The sequence below is a fragment of the Anguilla rostrata genome, chromosome 2 (assembly GCF_018555375.3).
Source record: "Anguilla rostrata isolate EN2019 chromosome 2, ASM1855537v3, whole genome shotgun sequence".
Lineage (NCBI taxonomy): Eukaryota > Metazoa > Chordata > Actinopteri > Anguilliformes > Anguillidae > Anguilla > Anguilla rostrata.
The window spans coordinates 64,713,443-64,737,470 of record NC_057934.1 but is presented as its reverse complement, the minus strand read 5'-3'; the positions used below and the strand labels follow the sequence as shown (position 1 = coordinate 64,737,470).

The 24,028-nt window shown below is 41.6% G+C and overlaps 2 protein-coding genes and 1 long non-coding RNA gene across 3 annotated transcripts; 1 reads left to right on the top strand and 2 right to left on the bottom strand.

Annotated features, from left to right (window-relative positions):
- Positions 1-3,780: 3,780 nt before the first annotated feature.
- LOC135249529 (endoplasmic reticulum resident protein 27) lies at positions 3,781-9,893 on the bottom strand. Its single transcript, XM_064325144.1, has 7 exons — positions 9,679-9,893; positions 7,214-7,299; positions 6,314-6,451; positions 5,813-5,929; positions 5,066-5,191; positions 4,414-4,611; positions 3,781-3,860 (listed from the first exon to the last, which is right to left on the bottom strand). The coding sequence occupies exons 1-7, from the start codon at positions 9,734-9,736 to the stop codon at positions 3,819-3,821; spliced, it is 765 nt and encodes a 254-aa protein (XP_064181214.1). The 5' UTR covers positions 9,737-9,893; the 3' UTR covers positions 3,781-3,818.
- A 1,278-nt stretch (positions 9,894-11,171) lies between these two features.
- LOC135248897 (uncharacterized) lies at positions 11,172-15,346 on the bottom strand. The gene is made up of 2 exons (XR_010328523.1): positions 15,028-15,346; positions 11,172-14,240 (listed from the first exon to the last, which is right to left on the bottom strand). It is a non-coding gene; the product is annotated as an uncharacterized LOC135248897 (long non-coding RNA).
- Positions 15,347-18,437: 3,091 nt separating this feature from the next.
- On the top strand, positions 18,438-21,838 carry LOC135248895 (retinal cone rhodopsin-sensitive cGMP 3',5'-cyclic phosphodiesterase subunit gamma-like). The gene is made up of 4 exons (XM_064323946.1): positions 18,438-18,579; positions 20,399-20,523; positions 20,785-20,825; positions 21,042-21,838. The coding sequence occupies exons 2-4, from the start codon at positions 20,411-20,413 to the stop codon at positions 21,116-21,118; spliced, it is 231 nt and encodes a 76-aa protein (XP_064180016.1). The 5' UTR covers positions 18,438-18,579; positions 20,399-20,410; the 3' UTR covers positions 21,119-21,838.
- The last annotated feature ends 2,190 nt before the right edge of the window (positions 21,839-24,028 follow it).

The window sequence follows — 24,028 nt, the reverse complement described above, 5'->3', positions numbered from 1 at the left end:
ATTTAGGTTTTGGGTCCTGAGTAGCGTTTCTCCAAGTGACTGGAACACGCCGTAAATAATTCTTAGTAGAATATTCTGGAGACTGTGTAACAACTAGCAACCGACAGAGAACAATCATATCATCGAGAAGACAAATAAAGACAGACTAGTTCTCCCAGAGTAGAATTAAGAAAATTAAAGTGGAAAGTGACAAGGACAGCTCAGTAGGGCCACCTGAGGAAATCGTGCGCTCATTTCTGAGTAAAAATAGTGTAAATGCATGGTTCCACTGCCGAAGTGTCTCTAAAGGCTAATAGAGACGTTAGCTAAATCTCCCTTTCCTAAAATAAATATAAATAGGAAAGATGGTGGGTGAATGGAATAGTGAGTCTGTTTTTATGTTGTTTTAGTCGTAGGCCTACCTGGAGGACTGAGCTAACAAGCTTTGGAATAAAGTCAGCTAACTGCAGTGCTGTGATTGCTCGAGAGGAAGAGTGGGATTTCTGTTTGAGTGTGAGCCTCGGAAAAGGCTGCTGTAGGTCTGCTGTAGGCCCTCCTCTAAGGCCTGTGTTCAGTCAGACGCATACGTTATGCTAATGTTCAGTCATCTGTAAATGCCGTTATGAAATATGCGTCTCTTTTAGCATGATTTTTGAACATGATTATTTAATGCTATAGTTTTAATGCTATAATATTTAAATCAAGTTCATGTAACCTTTCCAAAATGTTTTAGTTTTTTGTCCACAAACTCTTAAATTATGATCCGTTAAGTTAAATCAGATGTGGGTCATAGGACGTGAAATACAGAGTTATCTGAACACAAATAATATACAGACATATACGAATACTCACATAGACCATCGGGAAGACGAGAAAGGGGGACACCGGGGGGGGGAAAGGCATTTGAGTCTGCAGTGTAAACACCAGCAGCAGCTGCCAGGTGAACTCAGGCACCAAAGCCAGATCTCTTTCAAAATAAGCCGACACAACCCAACTGAAATGAGAACAAACATGAGCACACATATGCGCTCTGAAAGAGTGTAACGGGAGCCTTCGTCATAAGCAAATACAGATGCTTTCAACACCATCAGCATCACAATTCCTACAAAGGACTCACTATGTATAACATACAACGCTGAACATTGTGCAATAGTTTAAGATGCATGTGCTGTGCAGCAGTGGGTACTCGCATTGTACAATCAACAAGCAAGAACAATCCGTTGACTACCACACAGAGAGGGATATTATATTGTAGGGTTGCAGTGCATAAACCCCTCATTACAATGACGAAAGCAAATTTGAGAGTTCAGTGGTGCAAAACAATAGGCACTGGTCTACAGCGATGTGGACAAAAGTGGTATTATCAGATGAGTCATCTTTCACCATATTCTGAACAAGTGGACGAGTGCATGTGTGGCAAACATCAAGTGAATGGTACAGGCCTGAATGTTTGACCCCTGCAATGAGGGGGGTCCAGTGACTCTGTCATGCTGTGGGGGGCATTTTTCTAGGATGGCAATGCCCCTATCTGCAGGGCACGAGCGGTCACTGAATGGTTTGATGAGTATGAAAATGATGTGTATCATATACTGCGGCCATCGCAGTAACCAGATCTCAGTCCAATTGAACACCTATGGGAGATTCCAGACCAACGTGTTAGACAGTGCTATCCACCACCATCATCAAAACTCCAAATGATGGAATATCTTTTAGAGAAATGGTGTTCCATCCCTCTAGTAGAGTTCCAGAGACTAGTAGAATCTATGCCAAGGCACACTGAAGCTGTTCTGACAGCTCATGGAGGCCCAATACCTTACTCAGAAACTTTTCCTGTAATTTTTCACCCCACTGTAAATGTTCTTATATATTTCTATATGGGTCGAGTCATATTGTCTGTATGTGAGCATGTGTGGCATGTATGTGTGTGTGTGTGTGTGTGTGTGTGTGTGTTTGTGCTTGTATGTTTGCATGTATGTGAGCATGTATGTGTGTGTGTGTGTGTGTGGGTGTGTGTGTGCTTGTGTGTGTGTGTGTGGGTGTGTGTGTGTTTGTGTGTGTGTGTGTGTGTGTGTGTGTATATGTGGGTGTGTGTGTGTTTGTGTGGTGTGTTTCACAGGGTTTCTTTTTTTAGAATGCAATGGTTTGCAGAACTATGCCCCCCTTTTCTCCCCCTCTTACTTCCCACCATTTCCGCCTCATAGTACTCTCTATTTTTAAAGAACTTTCACGAAACAACATTCTCCCTTTTCTGGTTTCTCTATAATGAAATCATACTTAAGTACTGTTTATTAAATAATGTAATAAAGCAGAAATACTCATAGATTCCTGGTGATATCATTGTCTTTTTCTTTCCAATAATTTTCCTTGTTTTTAACTTCCAAAGCCTTGTGGTATATTTTCAGTTTACTATTCAGACGTTTGTGAATCATGGGTTTACATGAAAATACAGTATCACGGTGCTGTCCTGACAATTCATCCTTCATCGTTTCTAGTGTGTGTGTGTGTGTGTGTGTGCACGTGTGTGTCTGCATCTAGATCGGTCTGTCAACGTGTATGTAACAACAAGCGCTACCAGGAGCAGACACTTGGAGCATTAAAAGTTTTAGGCGTGTCCTGCCTGCTGAGAGACAGTACCGTGGGTGTTGTACTAGACATGATCAGGGTCATGATGTGTGTGTTTGTGTTCTTTTATGGTTCTGTCAGCGGCGTTCTGCAGACGGGCTGCATCTCTTCCAGTTTCTTTCGTTTTTTTTTTTTTTTTGGGGAGAGCTCTTTCTCTCTTTCTTTTCAGTTCCCCTTTCCTTGGGCCCATCTGAGTCACACCAGGCCGAACAGACTGTCATGCAAATGTATGCATGCACTTATGCACACATACACTGCACATCACACCCAGACCCTCACAGGTATGCATGCAGATGCATGCATAAACAAGCCATTGCATAAACGAGCCATGCACACATACACACTGATACTCTCTCTCTCTCTCTCTCTCACACACACACACACACACACAGGTTGCTAAATGTCAGGACACCTCCTGGCTTTCATTCTACTCTTGTTTTCAGGAAAAAAGGGCTCCTCTACCACTTCAGTCTCAGTAGGATAAATGGCCTCGACTGGCCAGAATTGTGGGACATTTTCTCAGATGTTGTCCCCACTTTAATTGCAATACAAGGCCACAAACACACACTCAGTCATGTCTATTTATCTTAAATATATTGTCCTTTCTCTACTTTCTCTCTCTCTTTCTCCGACTCTCACTAGCCTGTGTATGCCGGCATTCTTTTTGTTCAAAGCTTGTTTCCTTTGGCAGACAAACACTACTAGTTTTCCTAATTTGTCTTGGCTTCAAATATCCCTTCATTTTATCAATTTAGAAAGCCAGTCTAAACTTGTTGTGTCTCGGTTTTTTTATGCAACAATTTTTGCAAACAGTTTTGCAAAAAAAAGGCCTCTGCCTCACATTTTAATTTTCTTAATTATCTCCTTTCACCAGCTTTCCTTTTGTTTCCCTTTCCATCCCTTGCTTAAATTTCTCCAGCCGCTTTAAGTCCCTCGCTCCCTTGTCAGCAGCACCCACTTCCCCTCTTTCTTTCCCTCTCCTAAGTGTCAGACCATTGTGGTCAGTGTAATCAGGCAAGTGGGAACACCAGCACAATACACTAAATACACAGCAGCTGCCCGACCAATAGCATGTGGTCAGTGGCAGGCTTAAGCATTACATGCAAACGCACGCACAAAAATGTATGGCCATTGGCCACACACACACACACACACACACACACACTACAATAAAGACAGTTTTATTTAGTCCACAATTTATTATTTCATCATTCGCTTCACAGCTCAGTTTTAGAATCCTGTTTCGTGTCTTCTTGTTCCTAAAAAAAGGAGCCATATTTGAGAGACAATGTTCAGAGTTTGAGGTGTAGACTGTGCAACATGGTAATTCTACTTCTTGTATAGAATAACATTTTTTTTATGGAGCTGGAAGAATGCATTAAATTAGAGAAATCACATAAACATTTGGCATGCTTTTTTGAATATCGAAATGTTTAGTCCCAACATTTCATGTGATTAGGCTCTAATAAGCCCTCGAAGAGTTATTGCACAAATACTTCTGTCTAGCTGTCAGCAAAAGAGAACTTTACATAAGTTGTGATAGAGAGAGCGAGAGAGACAGAGGTGTGTAAGAGAGGGTCATTAAGGAAAGGGCCATTTACTTAAATAAATAGTGCATAAATTAAAATATGCAAAAGTGAGCTAATGATACAGTACTAGGTAAGCCAAAGGGGAAGAGAGTGCAAGAAGAAAGAGAGAGAGAGAGAGAGAGAGAGAGAGTGAAATCATCAGTTAGAGAAAGTAAGAGTATTAGTGACAGTGAATCTTAATCACTGAAGAAAAAGCTTTCCACAATGAGTGTTCAGTTGTCACCTGTAGTGTCCCATTGAGGAAGGATTCACAGAATTCCCTCACACGCTCAGTGGAGATCTCTCCTGGGGGCAGCAGCCACTTCCTGTCTGAGTTGCCATCATAGATACCCACTTTTGGGAGGTCACGTGACTTCAATCCAAAGTAGCCGAGGGAACGGGCGTTGGATTTCAAAGCACCATTTACCAGCACAAACAGGAACTACAGCAGACAACCTCCATTAGCATCCAAGTGACAGTGAAGTATCTGTGTGTGTTTGCGTGGGCGTGTTTGTGTTTGTGTGCGTGCATGTGTGTGCATGTGTGTGTGTTTGTGTGTGCGTGCGCATGTGTGTGTGCGAGTGTGTATAATTCAGAAGAGTCAAGGGTCAGAATAGAAAAAAAAACAACAACAACAGAACACACGACAGCTTAATAACACAACAAGCAGGATCCTTTAAAATTACAGGAACACGCTGTACAGTTACAGCGCACTAAAACGAGAGCTAAGCTTAATCCAATAAAACCCAGCCCTGTCTAATACAGTATTAAACGACCAAATTCAACCCAGATCAATTAAGCTGGGTGTCAGGGGCCTGTGGCCGAGGATCGGGTCAGCGCCATGCGAGCAGATTTAGCTTAATGCCTTTAAAGGCCTAATTAAGATCATTACTGACCTGGCCCGTGTACTCAGGGGCCAGGGCCCCCAGCCTCTCCTTCAGCTCAGTGAAGTCCGCGGCCCCTCTGTTGACAAAGAGGAGGAGGTGTGTCTTCACGTCGGAGTTAAATAGACCTACTGCCGTCTTTTTTTTTTTGGGGGTGGTGGTAGTGGTGGAGGGGGGGGGGTGTTAGGATAGAGGAGACAAAAAAAAAAGGTTATTAGGACCGAACATTCATGGATTCATGCAATGTAATAATATGATAGTAACTCAGTGATGCAGTAACAAGTGAGTATGTAGGCACAGTATCATAGGATTGTACTCAGTGATATAGTTTTGAGTGAGTATGTGGGCACAGTACCACAGGATTGTACTCAGTGATATAGTGTTGAGTCAGTATGTGGGCACAGTACCACAGGATTGTACTCAGTGATATAGTGTTGAGTCAGTATGTGGGCACAGTACCACAGGATTGTACTCAGTGATATAGTGTTGAGTCAGTATGTGGGCACAGTACCACAGGATTGTACTCATTGATATAGTGTTGAGTCAGTATGTGGGCACAGCACCACAGGATTGTACTCAGTGATGTAGGATTGAGTCAGTAACCACAGTACCACAGGATTGTACTCAGTGATGTAGGATTGAGTCAGTAACCACAGTACCACAGGATTGTACTCAGTGATGTAGTATTGAGTCAGTAAACACAGTACCACAGGATTGTACTCAGTGATGTAGTGTCGAGTCCGTATGTGGGTATAGTACCACAGGATTGTACTCAGTGATGTAGTGGAGTTCATTGATCTGGAAAAAGCGTGTCAGTCCGTCACTGTCCAGTTTCTTCGTTTCAGAGAGTTGCAGGTTCTCCTGGTGCAGGTCTGCCTGTGGGAATCATAGGAACACACACACACGCATGCATGCATGCACGCACACACATCCACACACATACAGGATTCATATACAGTACCACAGGTCAGTAATATCTTAAAGTAGCAACTGTGGATGACAGCGCTGTCCTCTTCGCCTATTTTTATTTCATTGTATTTGTTAGTACTTTTATTTCAGTTTTATAATGATACGAAAATGTATTTTCATTGTCTTGTATGCTGAACAAGTCAGCCCGGATAAACGCAACTCATGCAATGTAATGCTGACAGAATGCACTAATGAAAATGGCAAACAGTCATTATTGTAACATAGGCTACGTAAAAAAGGAAGGACAGTGACGAGGTTCACCCAGGGGCGTGAGGCAGGAGAGAGGTCTACCTTTCTGAAGATGGAGATGGTGTCGGTGGTGATGCTGTACTTCGCCCACACCTCCACCTCAGAGCACAGGGCCACCGGAAGGTGGCTGACCTCAGAGATGGACGCCAGAAACTCCTTATAGCCGAAACTGTCCTCCCCCTGAGAGGCACAGAGATGGGGCGCATGCCAAAGGCAAGCATAGGGGTAAAGAGACAATGAGCTTAATGAACGGAAGCATATCGCAAAGGCAGGGTCACAGAACGTGCACGGTTCTGCGCAGATTCTGCTTATGAATCCCACTCCGATGCTAACCGTCTCCTGGTGTTGCCCGAATCTGTCCCCTGTCCCTTGCGTTACCCTATGCGTCTCTCATTCGGTGCTTTTTAGCCCTCTGCCCTCCTTTCCCTGCCCTCCCCGGCCCTCCCTTGTGCGCTGTGGTTTCAGAAGCCCCTGCAGCTCCTGCCAATCCCGCAGTCGCTCAGATGCCCCCTCATTTCCTGAACTCTCGCCGCTCTACCCCCGCGCAGGAAGTTTGGCCAAAGGGCTCGGCATTCTGGGACGCACGCCCACCCTCCTGCAACCAAGGAGACAGACGCATTCCCTGCCAGAACTGCGGTTTTTACGAAACATCAAGAAAAATCAGACGGCGTCGTTACTGCCGTGACCATAAATACACCGTACGACTGCGCAGAATCTCCCTTCCTTAGTGTTTTTTCCACTAAACGTTGCCCGGCTCCCTTGTTTTTCTCAGTCACCCTGCCCCCGCCTGGCAGTGGTGAGTCCTGGCTCTGACTCTTGTTATTGGTCTCACACACAGTCCACACACTGCTGTCCTTTCATTTGCCCTCCCGCCCCCTGTTACCAACCCCCCCCCACCCCCCCCCCCCCCCCCCCCCACTCCCCAACTCCCCCATCTCTGACCTGGAAGAACCCAATCACCACCACTTCAGCAGCATCAATGAAAGACTCGACTGCATCGACATCGGTCAGCTTGGGTAGGGCCCTGGCTGCAGAGAGAGAACATCAATAGTATACGGTATTCATATATACATATTAACTCTACTTTCTGTCCCAAATTTCTCTTGCACCCACAAAGCCACCAGAGAACTTAATAGTGCTTGAAGACACTTAATTAACACCTGCGGTAGTATTTTTATACGTTAAACATAATATTTCACTGCACGTGTGGTTCATGTGTGGTTGTAGGCATTATGGAAAGGGGGGTGGGAGTGGGAGTGGCATATCCTGCCCAGACATGAGATTCATATAAGCATTATGAGGCATGACTCCATATCCTGTTACAGAAAAATAATTGTTTAGTTATAGCTAAATAGTTATAGTTATAGCTTTATAGCATAAATATACTGTGTTATATTTATATGTTATCTGTCTAGTGGCACTTTCTTTAGTTAAGATGCAAATTATTATTTGTTAGATTAACATTATACTTTTTGATTATTAATGGACTTCTGTACCTTCCTGGTGATATCAAATGTTTCGTATTCCTGAGAGTAACACTGGTGTTCTCCACTTCTGTTTATGCAAATGCTAGCTTGTTTTTAAAGTTATAGAGGATCTTGCCCCACCACAATTACAGCATTATTTTTTGTCTTTTCTGTCTAAAGACAACAGAAGGATGACAATGTCAGCAACAAGAGGTGACTTTTCAGCACGGTTTAAATCAACTGCTTTTTTCAGCCTTTTCAGTCAAAGCAGCATTGGTCTGGAACTCAGTTCCAAGCAATATTAGACAACACTGGCTTTAGTTGTTTTGCTGCTGAACTGAAAAAATGGCGCAAGGCAAATCAGACATGCAGCCATTAGTATTTTATATATTGTGCGGTTATTGTAATTTTGTCAGATGGATTGTTGTGGTGCAATATTTTCTTTTCCTTTCTTTGTAATGTACTTCTTCCTTGTTTTACTGCAAAGAATTCTTTATTAGTGTTATGATTTTTACTAATGCTTTTCCATGCCTGGGGACCACTGATAAAATATAGCTGTACCTTATCGAACCTTTGTTTTGCAGTAGTTCCAATGACTATGATATGCACTTTGGATAAAATCGTCTGCTAAATAAATGTAATGTAATAGCTGTGGAGGTAACTCTGATGCATCAGTCCTGAAGGACATGGTCCCTGTTAAATAAAATAACACAATGAAGTCAGTCAGTCTGGATCGGAGCACCTGCTAAGTGATTGTAATGTAACGTGACGTAATGAAGAGGTTTTGATACCCACTGTAAACCGTGCATTAGGTGGAAGAAAATAGCCACTGTTACACGGCTCCAGCAGTAATTATTGCCAAGAGGATGTTACTCTGGCACAACTGTACCCATATCCTGTTGAACCCCATCATTCAATGACCTTGTGCCCAGGAGCAGAAAGTGAACTCACTTCAAAAACATGCAGGTTGTGCATGTAACTCGTGGCACAGAGTCATTGCAAAGTTCCCTGGATCCATATATTAATATTCATTCGTAAGGACCAGTGTTGCAATTGCTAAGTTACAAGATGACTAGACGATTGTGTAAGTGACTGAAAACAAATCAGGTCGTCAAATAATGAGGCAAGGATAATACAATAATTAAATAATCATACAGTGAATTATGTTGTTTTAAATTTGCTAATTGTTGCCATTTTTGGCCATTGACTTTTCCGATGCAATAATTAGAGTTAGGAACTCTGATCCTGGAAACCCCTGGAGCTACAGGATCAGGATGTCTATCCAGAACTTGGCCCCATCGCAAAAGAAGCCGTTAATAGTGAAAGGCTTTTTTTATTATTCTGCTAAAGTTATAAATTTAAGTCACAACATTATCCAGTACAGTAAAAAAAAAAAAAAAAGGTAAAACATTTTGTGAACACAATTTCATAAGGTGCGCCACACACATCTTGGTGAATCTCTCCCCCTGATGTGCTGCCTGACTGACTAACATGAACACAGTTAGGAATTTCACTCTTGTTTTCCCCCAACCAGATACAGACAGTGAACTTTTAAAAATAAACTGCTGAGTGGAGAGGAAGTTAGAGAACCCATATAGATTCCAATTCTAAAAAAAGATGTACCAAGATTGTAATAACAGAAAACCAAAAGACAGGACTGTTGCATATTTCTTAGACAATGCCCTTATTTTGTCCAATTTACCGCTCACAATTTCAAGCAATCCAGGGGACATTTATTCTGTCAAATGTTCAATTGAGCCAGTGGTGTAATATTTACTTCAGAGATCATGAGCAGTGCCTGACCAAAAAACCTAAAACCACTAAAACCCGCAGTACAGCCAAAGTAAGTCTGGCATTGCAACCATCCTACCACAGGATCCCATAGCCTAAAAAGGATCACACTGTGATACAGTGTGAAAGGAGATACACTGTCAGCCTTACCTTTCTCGTCAGCTATCGCTGAGGCAATCAGTGAAGAAAGAAGTAAAACGAACAGCATTTTAGCTTTTACACCCTAACGGAACCAGGTGCCCAGAGAGGCAGACTGATAAATGTGTAACGTAGGTTTTTTTGTTTTTTTACAGATAAAATGTCGCTCCTCAGCACATGTGACTCCGTGCCTGTCTTTCTGAGTCCGTCTTTCTGTACTTTCGTCTTTTTTTTTTGTCCATCTCTCCCCGTTACTGGACCGTTCTCCCCTGCTCTGATTGGTGACTGTGTGGGAAACAAGCAGGTGTTATTGATAAGGTAAGGCCAGAGTAAACTGGGGTACGTGTCACTGTGTCAGAGCACTGAAAATCATGCTTGGGTCCGTGCATGTGGCCCTATCAGATATAACCTCCTGAGACCTTTGACCTAAAACAGTGTCTCGGGTGACGAAAGCATGTTACAATGAAAAGATTTCCAAAAATATTCTTTATTTTGTTTTTATTGAATGTCCCTTGTAGTGTTGGTTTTAGCATAGCAGAAAATATGGTTCTTGGAATTAAGGCCAGAGGCTCATGTCCCCTACAGGAGACAAAAAGGAGTTGTCGGGTTAAAGGAGGATAAGGAAAATTTGTTGTTCATTCGTTCTTCTGTCTGGTAAACAGCAAACATCTCAGTGTGGAATTAACTGTAACAGAAACCGAATGTAGTTCATAAGAGTTGAATGTACTCTATGAGAGTTGATTTTACATTAGAAATTGTGTGGTGTTGGAATGATATGCCGATAGATTTTTTGTAATTGTTTGTTTAGTAATATATCTAATTAGTCAGAGTTTTTGAGTTTATGTGGCATGGTTACACCTAGAGCAGAACAACATATAGAGCAGAGACCAAAAAGCCGAGTAAAAATATGAACACATTCTTCTTTTTTATAGGAGGACCAACGGTTATAAGCACACCAGGGTGCAGCAAGAACCCATCACTTACAGAGTCTAATGACAAAGGGAGCGAGAGGACATATGTTTTATTTTTGAAAATGAAAATGATTCCATACAATGAGCAGACAGTCAGTTCTCCTAATTGAGTAATGCTGCACTGAGAGTCCGTTTCTGAACACCACAGTATACGGTCTTGTTCTCAGTGACACAAAAGTGGGGCCACCACAGGAATGGAAACTTATTTATCCCCTTAAATGTATGGTATATTTTTTCCCCCAAGCTGAATGTGTCTGTCTTTTTTTTCCCCTTCACCCTCCAGTTCCTCTCTCTCATTCTCGGGGTATTTCTACTCTCGGCTATTTTTTGGGATTGAGTGTGGTTCCACTTTTTTTTTTTTTTTCATGCTTTGGGAATGCTCCAAAATTAGTTCTTAGTGTGGTTTGACCCATAAACGTCGTGATAAAACATTTTATGTTCTCGCTCCGAAAGTTGCCAACTTGCAAAATTCTACAAAGGAATACTGCAGTTGTGATCCTCCATGCTACACCACCATCAGCAAAACACGGAATATTATTTGTTGGTTTAATATTTTATTAAAGACAGTGAGAGTTGCAGTGGCAACCAAAGAAAAAACATTATAAAGTACAGGTCCTGTCACCTTTTCCTCTCTTTTTTTTCTTCCTTCTGTTCATCCACTCGTAACTCTCGACTACATAGCGTGATTCCATCACATCTGGCCGCCAAAAATGTGTTTCACAGATGTCAGTGCATTCTTTCCTTCTATATTTGGCACATTTATCAGGCATGGGCAGCATACCTATCCACATGTGCAAACTTGTTCTATGGTCCATTACCTGACCACACCCAGGCATGGCCAACATGATATAAACTATATTCTCATAGCGTGTCACAGCTTTTTTTTTATTTATTATTTTTTTTACCAGGTTCACATAAACATACTTTTTGCATAAATGCGTGAAACACATTTTGTGTGCTCATCCGTGTGTGAACGGAGGTTACCTAAAGAATTATGTTCTTTATTGTAAATGTCGGGTATTTCTGTGGATGTTTCTTTCTCTCATTGACTGCCCTGTACATCACTTGCCACTATTTGGAATTTATAGAGAAATTTACTTTTCACATGGCATCATCATCATCATCATCATCATCATCATCATCATCATCATCGACCTCATCATCACAATCATATAAAAGTCATACCAAGTCATGTCATAGAGCATTGTGGGGTGGCGATCCTTTCCTTACTGTCACCTGGCAATCAGCTGTGACCTGACTTTACATAGGCTGGCTCTTGATAGGCGGGTATGGTTGTCCCCCCCCTCATGATTGCATGAGCTCTCCATCCCTGTCCTAGTAGCTATGCAACCATATATTATTCCTGGCGGGGGCACCCCCAATTCATACCACTGCCACTTTACCCACCATCTGTTCTATTGCAAATTCCCTAATCGCCGTTTCTACCTTCTACCCCATGCTGCCGGGGCTCTTGCCCCAATCATCGAGAGTGCTGTCGTCTGGTCTCCCCCACCACTGTGGTCCAGCCCCTCGTCATTGCCTCCACCCTGCCCACATCCGTCGCCACCTGCTGCTCCCCACCGCCGCCACCCGGCCCCGCCCATCATCTGAGCCACATTATGAACCCTGTAAAACCGACTTGACATGTTGGTCACCAGTCGGCACCCTGAGCCGACCAGAGGAGGATGGGTTTCCCCCTTGAGCCTGGTTCCTTCCGAGGTTTCTTCCCATCTGCCACAGGGATGTTTTCCTTGCCACTGTTGCCTTAGGCTTGCTCCTGTGGGGGTTTAGGCCAGGGTTGTCTGTAAAGCGTATTGTGACAACTGCTGTAAAATACAAATAAATCTGATTTAAAATTTGATCAATGTTTTGCCATCCTTTCATGTCATCAGCTTATAAATTGTGTTTTCAAATTGGCCAAAAATGGTGCAGTGCAATCTTTCTTTCAAATGTATGTATTGTGTAACTCACATAATTTAACTCATTTGTGCATGATTTGTGACAAATGGATAACAAATGGCTTCAATAATTCCAGAATCTAAAAATCTATATATATAAATATATACCATATATAAGTACATGCTCAAAAAAATTCTAATCAGGCAAGAAATCAGGCTGATTGTTTTGCTCCTGCATTTGACATAAACATACTGTATGAGGAACGTACCCAATTGAGGAACTGAACTTTGCTTTGAATACAAATGGCCTCTTCCACCTTCTTCAATACAAAATGAACTGAAAGCAGCACAGTTGTCCGTCATCCTTCCACACAGCTGGTTCATTGCTTTTCTGTGAACCCCTGTTGAACATATTCGATGCTGCGTGTGAATTGTAAAGATTTGCCCCTTACAACGATTATTTATAACTGTTCCATATGTTGAACCAAATACTTGTCCGTGGTATTTACATTATCCCAGAAAAGGCATTTGTTCTTATTCTTTCTCTGCACAGTTATGTGTAACACCACTTTGCATGCCATTGTACCTAAAATTGTGTGTTGTGGGGCATATAGATACACTTGCAGTTTTGAGGATAGAACGACAAACAAAGTAAACAAGAGTTAGGTAGGCTTCCTTGCAGGGCCATAGTGTCAGCATGTACATCTTGGTTCTGTGAATGACTTTTGCACTTAATCCTACTAATTCCTTCCATGGAAAACAGCTACAAATGGTTGAAGAGTGTAATCTTTTCCATCCCAGTTGAGCTGGACCCTGTGCAGACACAGATTCCTGATGACCTCGTTTCAGCACGCACAACAGCCCTGTTCTCCATAGCTGTGGGGCTGGATCTCTTCAAGACCCTGTTCAATCTCTGTAAAGTGTTCATCAACACACAGGATAAAGACGCATGTTTTCTGTATTCATGTTATAAATGGAAAAATACATAGCACAGCAATGTATCCATTCTTTTTCCACTGCGGTTATGTATTAGGTTTAGCTTGGCTAGTTCGCTAGTGAGCATAGTGAGGTGCAGTAAAAGCCATGACATCTGGTAGCTTGTTACCATGACAACACTCAGACTGGACACATTTGCCTGTGGAGCCATTGGGCAAGTCAGAGGCCTTGGTTCAAATCCCATCTCTAGCAAATGTATTATTATTATTATCATTATTATCATCATTATTATTATTATTATTATTATTATTATTATTATTATTATTATTATTATAGTTGTTGTTATTGTTCTCATTCTGCAGTCATTCATATCATCTGCTGAAATACAACAGTTCGCTGACGCAAAACTTAAGACATAAATCAGTCAGGATGAGAAGGCAATTGAGGGAGAGCGAGATCCACTCGGCAGCTGTGTTCCTGTACGCTTTCGGTCCTCAGCTCAGGGACATGTCGACTCTTTTGGGAAACGGCCAGCATCGGTGTAACGGGGTAAGCGTGCCACGGGTCCACCGGCGAAGCCGAGCCAGGCAGCTTTCCAGGGCGCTGGAGTCCACGGCGTGATTCCTGGCGCTGCCGGCAGCGGCGAACCGCGCCGACGCGGCATTCGCGGTGGGGCGGCATGGCCTCGTCCCTCACCAGCTGCGGTCAGTGCCCCTGGCGCTGCCCTCGTGTCTCAGCTTACGGTTCGGACGCCCATAGCACCTGCAAACTTTAATGCATGTAAGTATCCTAAGTTCCTGTGTCTACAGACAGCTGATTGGTAAATGACAGATAGGGGAATGCATGTAAGTATCAAAAGTTCCTGTGTCTACAGACAGCTGATTGGTAAATGACAAATAGGGGATGGATTTCTTATTGTTAAAAATCCAGTAGACTTATGTTGACAGTCCAGTGCTCTAACAATTTCACTGCGATACATTCATCATAATTATAGGCTTCTTGAAACCTGAAAAATGGCAACATTTAAAAGTCAATGAGAATGACTCCACCAAACGTCTGTGGGGTTGTGCCAGCCAAAGACACCGGGCACACCCGACAAAATCATAAGTTACACAGTGGCCCGGACACTTATACTGTGAAACGTTCCTGCAAGTACACAGCTGTGTTCGCGCCAAGGCATCTGATCTCCACTCACACGAGAGCCTAGCAGGGCCCTGGACACCTGTCAGTCTCTGAACTGACCTGAAACATGAGTCAGCCATTCCTGAGCAAAGCATACTTAACGGAGGGCTCAACAAAAGCAGGAACCTTGAACTGGAGATACGTGTGGACCTTTATACACCACCACCGGGTCTGCCAGGCCTGTCTGCTGCATTACACAAGGTCTATCAGAAAAATATTGTTATTTAATCCTTTAATCTCTGTTCGGAGAAGTCTTTCCGAATGACAGACTCACGTCCTGATTCCTGCTCTGTCCGGAGCATACATGTAAACTAGCCTGTTCTAATTTCTCCCTTTGCATGCAGTAGATGCACCATAATGTTCCCAGTACGTACCATCTGTGCGTCAGCTTCTTCTGTGACGTCCGTGTCCCACCATCAGATTTAATCTGATTAGGGGCTCCTTAACACCCACAAAACATCCTCAGAGCTCTAAAAACCTGTGTTATTTCCATCTTCCTTACCCCACATCATCTCCTCCCAGTTCACAGTGTTGTCCCAGAGCAGCTGTTCTGTCCTGTGTCTTCATCACAGTTTATTTTGTCTAACAAAGCGATATCATTATGGCTGTAATTTTGTTTCAGTACTCTGTGTCTTTCCTTTTAAATAAACAAAGCTTTGCAAGGAATGTACTGTTGCGATACAAGACAGTACTTGTAAGGGGAAAAAACACATTTTCTAGTTGCCGGAAGAAACCGAGCACAATTTTAGGATGGGGGGGACAGGGGACGGGGAGGACGGGGGGGTCAGGGGGGATTCCCCCGGCACACGCAATACCAACTGAGACAATTGTGTCGGCTAAAGGCAGATCACAACAGACGAGTGTTAAGGCTGCAGTTATTAGCAGAGAGAATCAAAGGGTCTAAAATAGAAGCAACTGTTAGCTCAGGCAAGTAGCTGTCAAAACCCAATTGTTATGCAATGTCTAACCCATTTAGTTTAACTGTACCTTGGCTTTGTCTCCTCCTTTTATGCTTTCTATGTATTGTGTGTACACATAACATAAAATATAACTGCTTCAAACTTTTTGTTTTTCTCCAATATATCCTTTATTCATATCCCCTATAGTTTAGATATATTTATGTGCCGTTAACATACAAAGAAAATATGATGTCATGTTTGAAACATGAAACAAAAAGAGGACCTATGATAAATTAAGCAATTTACCAGATGAATTACAATTCTCATTTTACTATTATAACTCAATAACTTCAATCAACTTTGACAACTCTATTAATATATGCTCACATTTAATTATGACAATCACACATTTAAAAAATACTTAATTTCAGTTCTAACTCAATAATATTGCTAATTAAACTTTAATCTTGCACAATAATAACATCCTGGACAGGATGTCAAATCAATTTTAGCTGTATTAATATGGAGGAGTATTAATAAGACAATGCAGAAAAGCTTGTAAAATATCATCCATCCATTCATTTATAGAACAGAATAGTAATCTTAGTTACATGACGATTGGATTTCTAAAATGTATGAACATTATGTATCCTTTAGACCTATATCAGGAGCATAAACACAGTAGGACACAATATCGGGCCACTCTCATTTAATACACAATACGGGACTGCGATTTAGGTTTGGGGTAAGAGTACATGTGTCATAGGAGGTATCTTGGGGGGGGGGAACCCTCCATGGATAATTCAAAAGCAAAGGCCTGTATGATAATTCAAACAGATCTGTGGATATTCTGACTGAAATACTGTGTGGAAAATAGACACATACCATACTACAACATACATATAAAAGGAGATATGCTGAGACATCTGCTGAAGTGGCCAGGTCAGAATCCCCTCCCTCTGTGTGCATGGCGTCTGTGTCGCATGCAGGCTTTCGGATTTGCCTGTTGTTGTGTTCCCTGGCTTCCCACATCAGTGGGACACTTCAAAACAATTCTCTGAAGTCAGGTGGGATCAGGCGTGAGCGGCAAGCCCTCCTAATCCGCCCCCCCACCACCCCCGTAAATATATTAGTGGGTACAGAGAAAGGATCAGAATTACATAACTAATCTATATCCACAGCTATTCTCACCAAAGCTCAACATGCATGCAATCTGCATAAAACATACATGCATTTTTTTTATTTATTAAAACAGTGGGATGAGCACACTATTTGTACTGAAGGGCATACAGGTATTGCCATTGTATGTAGTGAATACAATGATTAATGAGGGTAATGGGGGGGGGCAAATGAGTGCATTTCCACAGGAACCACAGGGTTTTCTTTTGTTTAAGACCTGGGTCTTTGGGAACACAGATACAGCATCTTTCTCCAAAAGCTGTGCGCAGTGAGGGTTTAAAGTCCTTGTGTGAGTCTGCCGTGTCCAGCTGCGCTCACACAGAACGACACACAATGACTCTGCACACAGGTAGCAAGAGCGCAACTTACATCTTCTTGAACACAAACGTGACTGCACAAAAAGGCTCAACGAATCTGCCCCGAGACAGATTTGCCGCACACACTTCGTTTGCACACACAACACGTCTAACTGAATTACAGGATAAGCTGTCCTCCTTAGGAAGGGGGCTCGTCAACGCAAACCGCACACGCACGCACACACGCTCACACGCAGGCGCGCACATATTTAACGCGGACAGGCCTGCGCAAACAAGGCATGCATGGCAGGCCGTTTCAGAAGGCGTAATCCAATTTAGGAGTCAAAGGTCAGGGCATGTACAGACATATGTTCACAGCTCTCTCAGAACAGACTTCAAACTTCATTACTTTGTTAGGCTTTCTCGTAAAACCAGTAATGTTTTGCTCCTCTTTGTATATATATCTTGTGATTCCTTTTTGTTGCTTCTGAAAGTGACTGCCTTTCCACAGACAAATGTGTCAAGGATTACACTAATATCCCTATGAAGTAAACAAAACAACTTGTAAACAAAAACGAATCAATGCATGCATATAAAAATACACAACATTCACTCACAAAAGAAAATACCCAAAAACGCACAAAAGTTTAAGAGTACACGACATCACAGTACAATTATACGCAGTTAAATAATTTTACTCTTGCATGACAAAATATTCAGTTCTGTCGTCAACAGAAATTGTGTATGTTATTGTGTATGTTAATTTTCATTAAAGTTTGAACATGTATATTGATCTTCTTCCTTTGCCTTTTATATTTGTACTTCTGTCAACAATTTCACTGTGAAAACAGTCCAGCATACTTTACCAATCTCAGTGTTTTGTGTCTTTAACTGCATTGTTTTTAACAGGACAAAAAAAAATCAGCCAATTGTACAATAGTCAATAGTCCCATCATTTGACTACTGGAAGAGAAATTTCACTGTCATTAATTCAAGAAAAAAAAATACATGCATACTTCAGGATAAAATCCACCAGATTTTTAGGCCCATTTTCCAATCTCCACTAATTGGACCAAATTGATCCACATGCACGTTGTTTGGTGTCAGAAAAATTGTTTGGTGTTAAACTGGGTTCTAACAAATGTGTGCTGAGACACACATTCGTTAGACCCCAGTTTAAGATGCACGTGTCTTCTCCGAATCCCAAACTACCCAACCGAACACACGCGTGGGTTACTTATCTATAAGTCGAACCTTAAAATATACCTCCCTCCACAATCCTTTCTATCCCCGTGACCAAATCCATGCGTGTGAGGATGGGGATGAGGAGAGAGAGGAGAAGGTGCTGGATGTCTGTGGAGAGCCTGGGATTGAGGGAGGGGGCTCAGGGGGATTAAGAACTCAGGGTATTTAAAGGGAGGACAGAGAGACAGTTAGCAGAACTGGATAAAGACTGCAGAAAGAGAGAACAAATCTTTGTTTTGCATATCTTTGCCTGCCAGCTCTCAAGAGAGAGAATCTTTTTTGCTAGTTAATCCGAAGAACTGAAAAGGTAAGAGAACTGATCCATTTATTTTATTGTTGTTCTTGCAGTCCTTTGTGTTTGCAAAGATCCTTTTCAATGTATTTAAATGATGCATAGAAACATTTTTTTTTTTAAACCATTAGCATGTTTGAGGAAGAGACAGCAATCCATTCAGCCCATCTAGGCTTGTTATTCTGTCTGTAGACCTGAGAGAATCTCGCACAGTGTCAAGTCTGGTCTTGAACACACCCTCGTTCGTTTGAAGCAATGTTTTCGGAGTTCGTCATCTGGTCAGAGAGGGCTGTTCACATCGGACTATTACTTTTGCTCAACAGTTTGAACTCTAGAAGAAAAATGAGATGGATTATATTGATGGAGGCGAAGGGTTCTACACATGCAGCTGGAATCTATACATTTGTACCAGTGATTCATGGGCATCATTACAGGCCAAATTAACAGAATTCCTAATGCACAGATTAAATTCAAGCAGCACACACAGACCAGTATACAGTGTAAGGCAGACACAGATAATGTAGCCACATTTAAAACAGAAACAATTTGGTAAACTGGGTTAGTAAGGGTGAAACAGTTTGAATATTCCATGGATTGTACATTAATATGTAAATGCAGGATAATGTGTGAATGCACAATATCCTCCCCATTCTTTGAACACTATAGGAGCTGAAGTGGTCCAGTATCCATAGCTGAATGTCTCATAGCAATGAATCAGATTTCATTATTCATGAGAAAGGAGATAAGGCTGAAGGGATTGTGAGGGGTTCTCCAGCTCTGATAATTCTCTGAAGCAGCGGGATTAAGTAACACAGACTGGCTGTCCTAAAATTGAGCCAGGGTCTTTTTGTGTCTGTGCTATAAATATATTGCAGTCATGGACTGGACACAGGTTGAGTGGGGGTATTTGTGGCACTACAGCTTTTAATAGGATAAAATGTAATCTGCCCATTTTTTACATTAATTCTGATAATCTACTTGGATAATCTACCATGGGAGGGATGGAGGGAGGGAGTGGGAGGAGCAAAAGAGTTTAGACCACTTTCATTGACGTTTAGTTGACAGACAGGTGGCAGTGGAGAGAAGGAAAAAGGAAAGACAGAGTCAGGCAGTGAAATGAATGGATGGTGAGATAGAGAAAACTGCAGAGCACATTCTGAGCAACTGGAACTCACTAATGGCAGAAGGAAACATTAGTATGAATGCACAGTGCATGTTGTGTATTTATAGTCAATTAGTATGAATGACAGTGCATGCTGTGTATTTACAACTTGATAGTATGAATACACAGGGCATGCCGTGTATTTAGTTCATGAGTATGAATGGACTGTGCATGTTGTGTATTTATAGTCTATTAGTATGAATGCACAGTGCATGTTGAGTATTTACAGCTTGATAGTATGAATACACAGGGCATGCTGTGTAGTTTATTAGCATGGATGCCCAGTGCATGCTGTGTATTTGTAGTCCAGTAGCATGAATTCCCAGTGCATGTTGTGTATATACAGTCTATTAGCATGGATGCCCAGTGCATGGTGTGTATTTGTAGTCCAGTAGCATGAATTCCCAGTGCATGTTGTGTATGTGCAGTCTGTTAGCATGGATGCACAGTGCATGCTGTGTATTCACTGTCTATTAGTATGAATGCACAATGCATGTTGTATATGTACAGTCTGTTAGTACAAATGAACAGTGCGTGCTGTGTATTTAGTCTATTAGTATGAATGCCCAGTGCATGCTGTATATGTGTAGTCCAGTAGCATGAATGCACAGTGTATGCTGTGTATTTGTAGTCCATTAGTATGAATGCACACTCTGCCTTTCCATTCTTCAGTAAGCCGTAGAAATGAACGCAGAAGGCCCTGCAGGAAGCGCTGGCCCCTCCAAGGGACCCCCCAAATTCAAGCAGAGGGCAGCCCGCACCTTCAAGAGCAAGGCCCCCAAGCCTGGACAGAAAGGGTGAGTGACACACACACACACACACACACACTCAATTAACCCCCCACCCATTACACACACACACCACACACACACACAACAATTAACCCCCCCCCCCCTTCCCCAATTAAAAACTATAAATTAAAAGCAACCACTGACATGTTCAGTTCAGTCTTTCATAAAACACTTTTTTTTTTTAAATGACCACATAAAAAAATATATGGTACCCGATCCTCTTTTGTTCCATGTTGAAGCAAATTTCCCCTTTTCTGCTTCTGTTAGATTTGGTGATGACATCCCTGGAATGGAAGGTCTTGGCACAGGTAAGAGTCATCACATACAAATATACACGTTTTTAGAACTTTGCGCCCATTCTATGATGGCTACTGTAAACATGATCAGAATGATCTGAATGAAGCCGTCACTAATGCACATGTATTTCTCTTATTATAAAAAATACTACTGTTTCTACCGAATGTATCTGCGGTAAAGGGACTGGCATTACTAATCTCTCATTCCTCTGCCCCTGTCTCTTCCAGACATCACTGTGGTCTGCCCTTGGGAGGCTTTTGGTGACATGGAGCTCAGCGACCTGGCCAAATATGGCATTGTGTAAATCCCACCCTTACCCCTCTCTCTCCACACTCCCACTTCCTGCCTCCTGTAGTGTGGCCTACAGTTCAGAGTAAAGATATATACTGTACTGTCATTATTGTTCTACACTGAATTGGTACGCGCACATATTTACGCTCACAATATCTACCTATACAAGACAAAGACTGTTAATTCTCTTCATACCAATTCAAATATTGTGCATTATGCAGATGCTACAGTAAGATGAGCACCCCCAAAGGAATAAAATTTATATGAAAACAAAAACATTTTGGAGAAAGGTGATGTATTTCAAATGGGACAAATGAAGATATCCTTCGATGTTCACAGTGATTGATTTCTTAATGAGGATTTTTTTAAAACCAATTTTCTTCCTCCAACTATACCCTTTGTGTTGATCTTCTACCTGTCAAATTTTTCAAATGATCCTGATAAATGATTTTTCTCTTGTTGTTAAATGTGAGCACAGATAATTGAATTGACTGTATCTTGCAAAAGGAATGTAAGTTGTGCTGTTGTTACCAAAATAATGCTGTACAAAGTAAAATTAACATGGAGCATCGCTTCTCTCCAGTTTCCCTCTGAGCTTACTTTCCTTCACTACTACATCAAAGTGTCACAGAAATATTTATTTATTTATGTATGACCAGAGATTTATTTTCAATTATTTTTATTGTGCTTTGTCAACTTGAATGTGTTCGCTAATAAATCGATTAGCAAAACATTGTCCTCTTCAGATCAGTTAGTTCATCCCATCTGAGACATGAAAAACTTTCACTGACCTCCCATTTGACCAGGAGTGATTTCAGCACATATATCAACAAAGGGTTTCAATGTCTCTCACTACAGGTCCACACCCAGGCACTTCCTATATAGCTGAAAAATATATATATATATTTGTGTGTGTTAACCTCCCAGCAATGCCTGAAGTTCAAGTCAGGCAAACTCCTTGGTAATGATCCACAGAAGCACTTAAAATACTTTAGTGACCCGAGGTCCAAGGCCTCACCCAAAATGGCTGCCGCACATGCTTTTCAAATGTTAACAACTTTTGCAGAAAGCACTCGTTTCACATTTGGTAAGATTGTTCGACAGAAACCGTCTACCGAGCTCCTTAGTCCCTGGTCAATTCTAGTCGCACTAAATATGGCCACAAACAAATACCACTGTTAATTGTCTGATTTATGTGCAATATGAAAGTGGCATAGTTATTTTTCATATTGCCTCAATTTCTGTAAAATGAGGTTGCAAGTTACTCCCATTATAAAAATTATATATGCAGCGCTAGGTTCCTAATGAAAAAGAAGCAGTTCAAAAGGCACAAATCATAACAATCATAAAATCCATATAAATATGTGTATAAAGGATATGTACTTTTTCTGCCATATGTTTCTCAAATTGCATTACCGAATTAAATAAATAAATAAATAAATGCAATAACACAAAGGCAAATATGAACAGACAGACCAACAGGAGGTTCTGCAAAGATGACAATGACCAGGGATAAACCGACTTGTTGAGACGGGGCAGGGGTACGAGCATTGAAAAATGAATGTTCTCCTGATTCAGCTAAAAAGAATGACAATAATATTTCCATTTCTGTCGTTCTATTTAAATCAGTTTCACTCACGCGCGCGTGAACTGGACACATCTTAATGCTTTAATAATGGGAAAATGCGCTAGTCGCTGCTGCGTACCGCCACCTTGCGTAAGCCGTACTCAAACGAAGCAAGTCTTGAAGGTCGTGAAACACGCGGCAACCGGGCAACAGTTTTCGACAACTTGCATTGATTAACAGGTACCACCCCGGAAACATTAGCGGGCGACGCTTGTAATCCACCAGTAAGTTCTGATACTGGGTCAAAAAGATCACTTTGTTTCGCGAAAATTTCTGGAAAAATAAGTCAATATTGACAGATAAAAATGATCATCCTCACCTTGTCGAGACAGAACTCTGTTTTCAACGTTGCATAACATTACATTATCAAACATAATCTGTACACAACTGGATTCTTGTAAATGCATTCGAATATTAACCTACGGCGATGTTCGTCAGCTAGCCCTCTGAGTGGAGATCATGTTAGCAGCATAGCCGTGGTTAAAGGTATGTTAATGACAAAATTACCCTTTAATAGTTCAATTAGCTGAAATCGTTCAAATAGCTGGCTGTATGTGGGCTACATATACCATATATCATCACTCGCTATTAAGAATAAAAAAGAAAATTAGTTTTATGCTCTGCTTCTTCCAGTAAAACAGCTGAACGACTAGTTTCCTTGTCTCACCTTGTCGCCCGTTGCTGTCAACAGCTCTTGCATCCCCATTGCAGCAGTGAACACGGCTGGGCATAAACTTGTTGTGCTTTTATAGAAGGGGGTTATGAAAAACGATCTTTACTGCTGAATTTGGCATCTGCTCCCTTTATAAGTACTGAGGTTAATTATACAACACATTTAATCAGCCATACCACACCATACAAATATACAGGCTTATAATAACCTTACCAAAGGAACTTCAGTAGTCTTCCCATTTTTTTTTATTGATTCATATTTCAGTTGGTCAATCATTTATTATGCAGCCTGAAAGAAACGTGACTGTTTTCACATTTTAAATCTGACTGGAAAACTATCCCATCTTTCAGATTTTTCTTGAAATAACTTCATTGTTTTAGGAGAGGCACACCCTTTCCCTTGCTCCAATATTGTAGTACTTTTTTGTAGGCAACACACTATTTTACTGCAGCATTCAGAGCACACAGATTTAAACTTTCTTTTTTTTTTTTTGGCTGTTGTTGGATTGGACCACTAGGAACCAGACCTGGGTCAAATACTTTTCTACGCTTTACTGCTCTTGTCTGGTGTATTCGAACCAATGAAATACTCTCAAAAAGTGCAAACCCTGCCTTCTGGTCGTA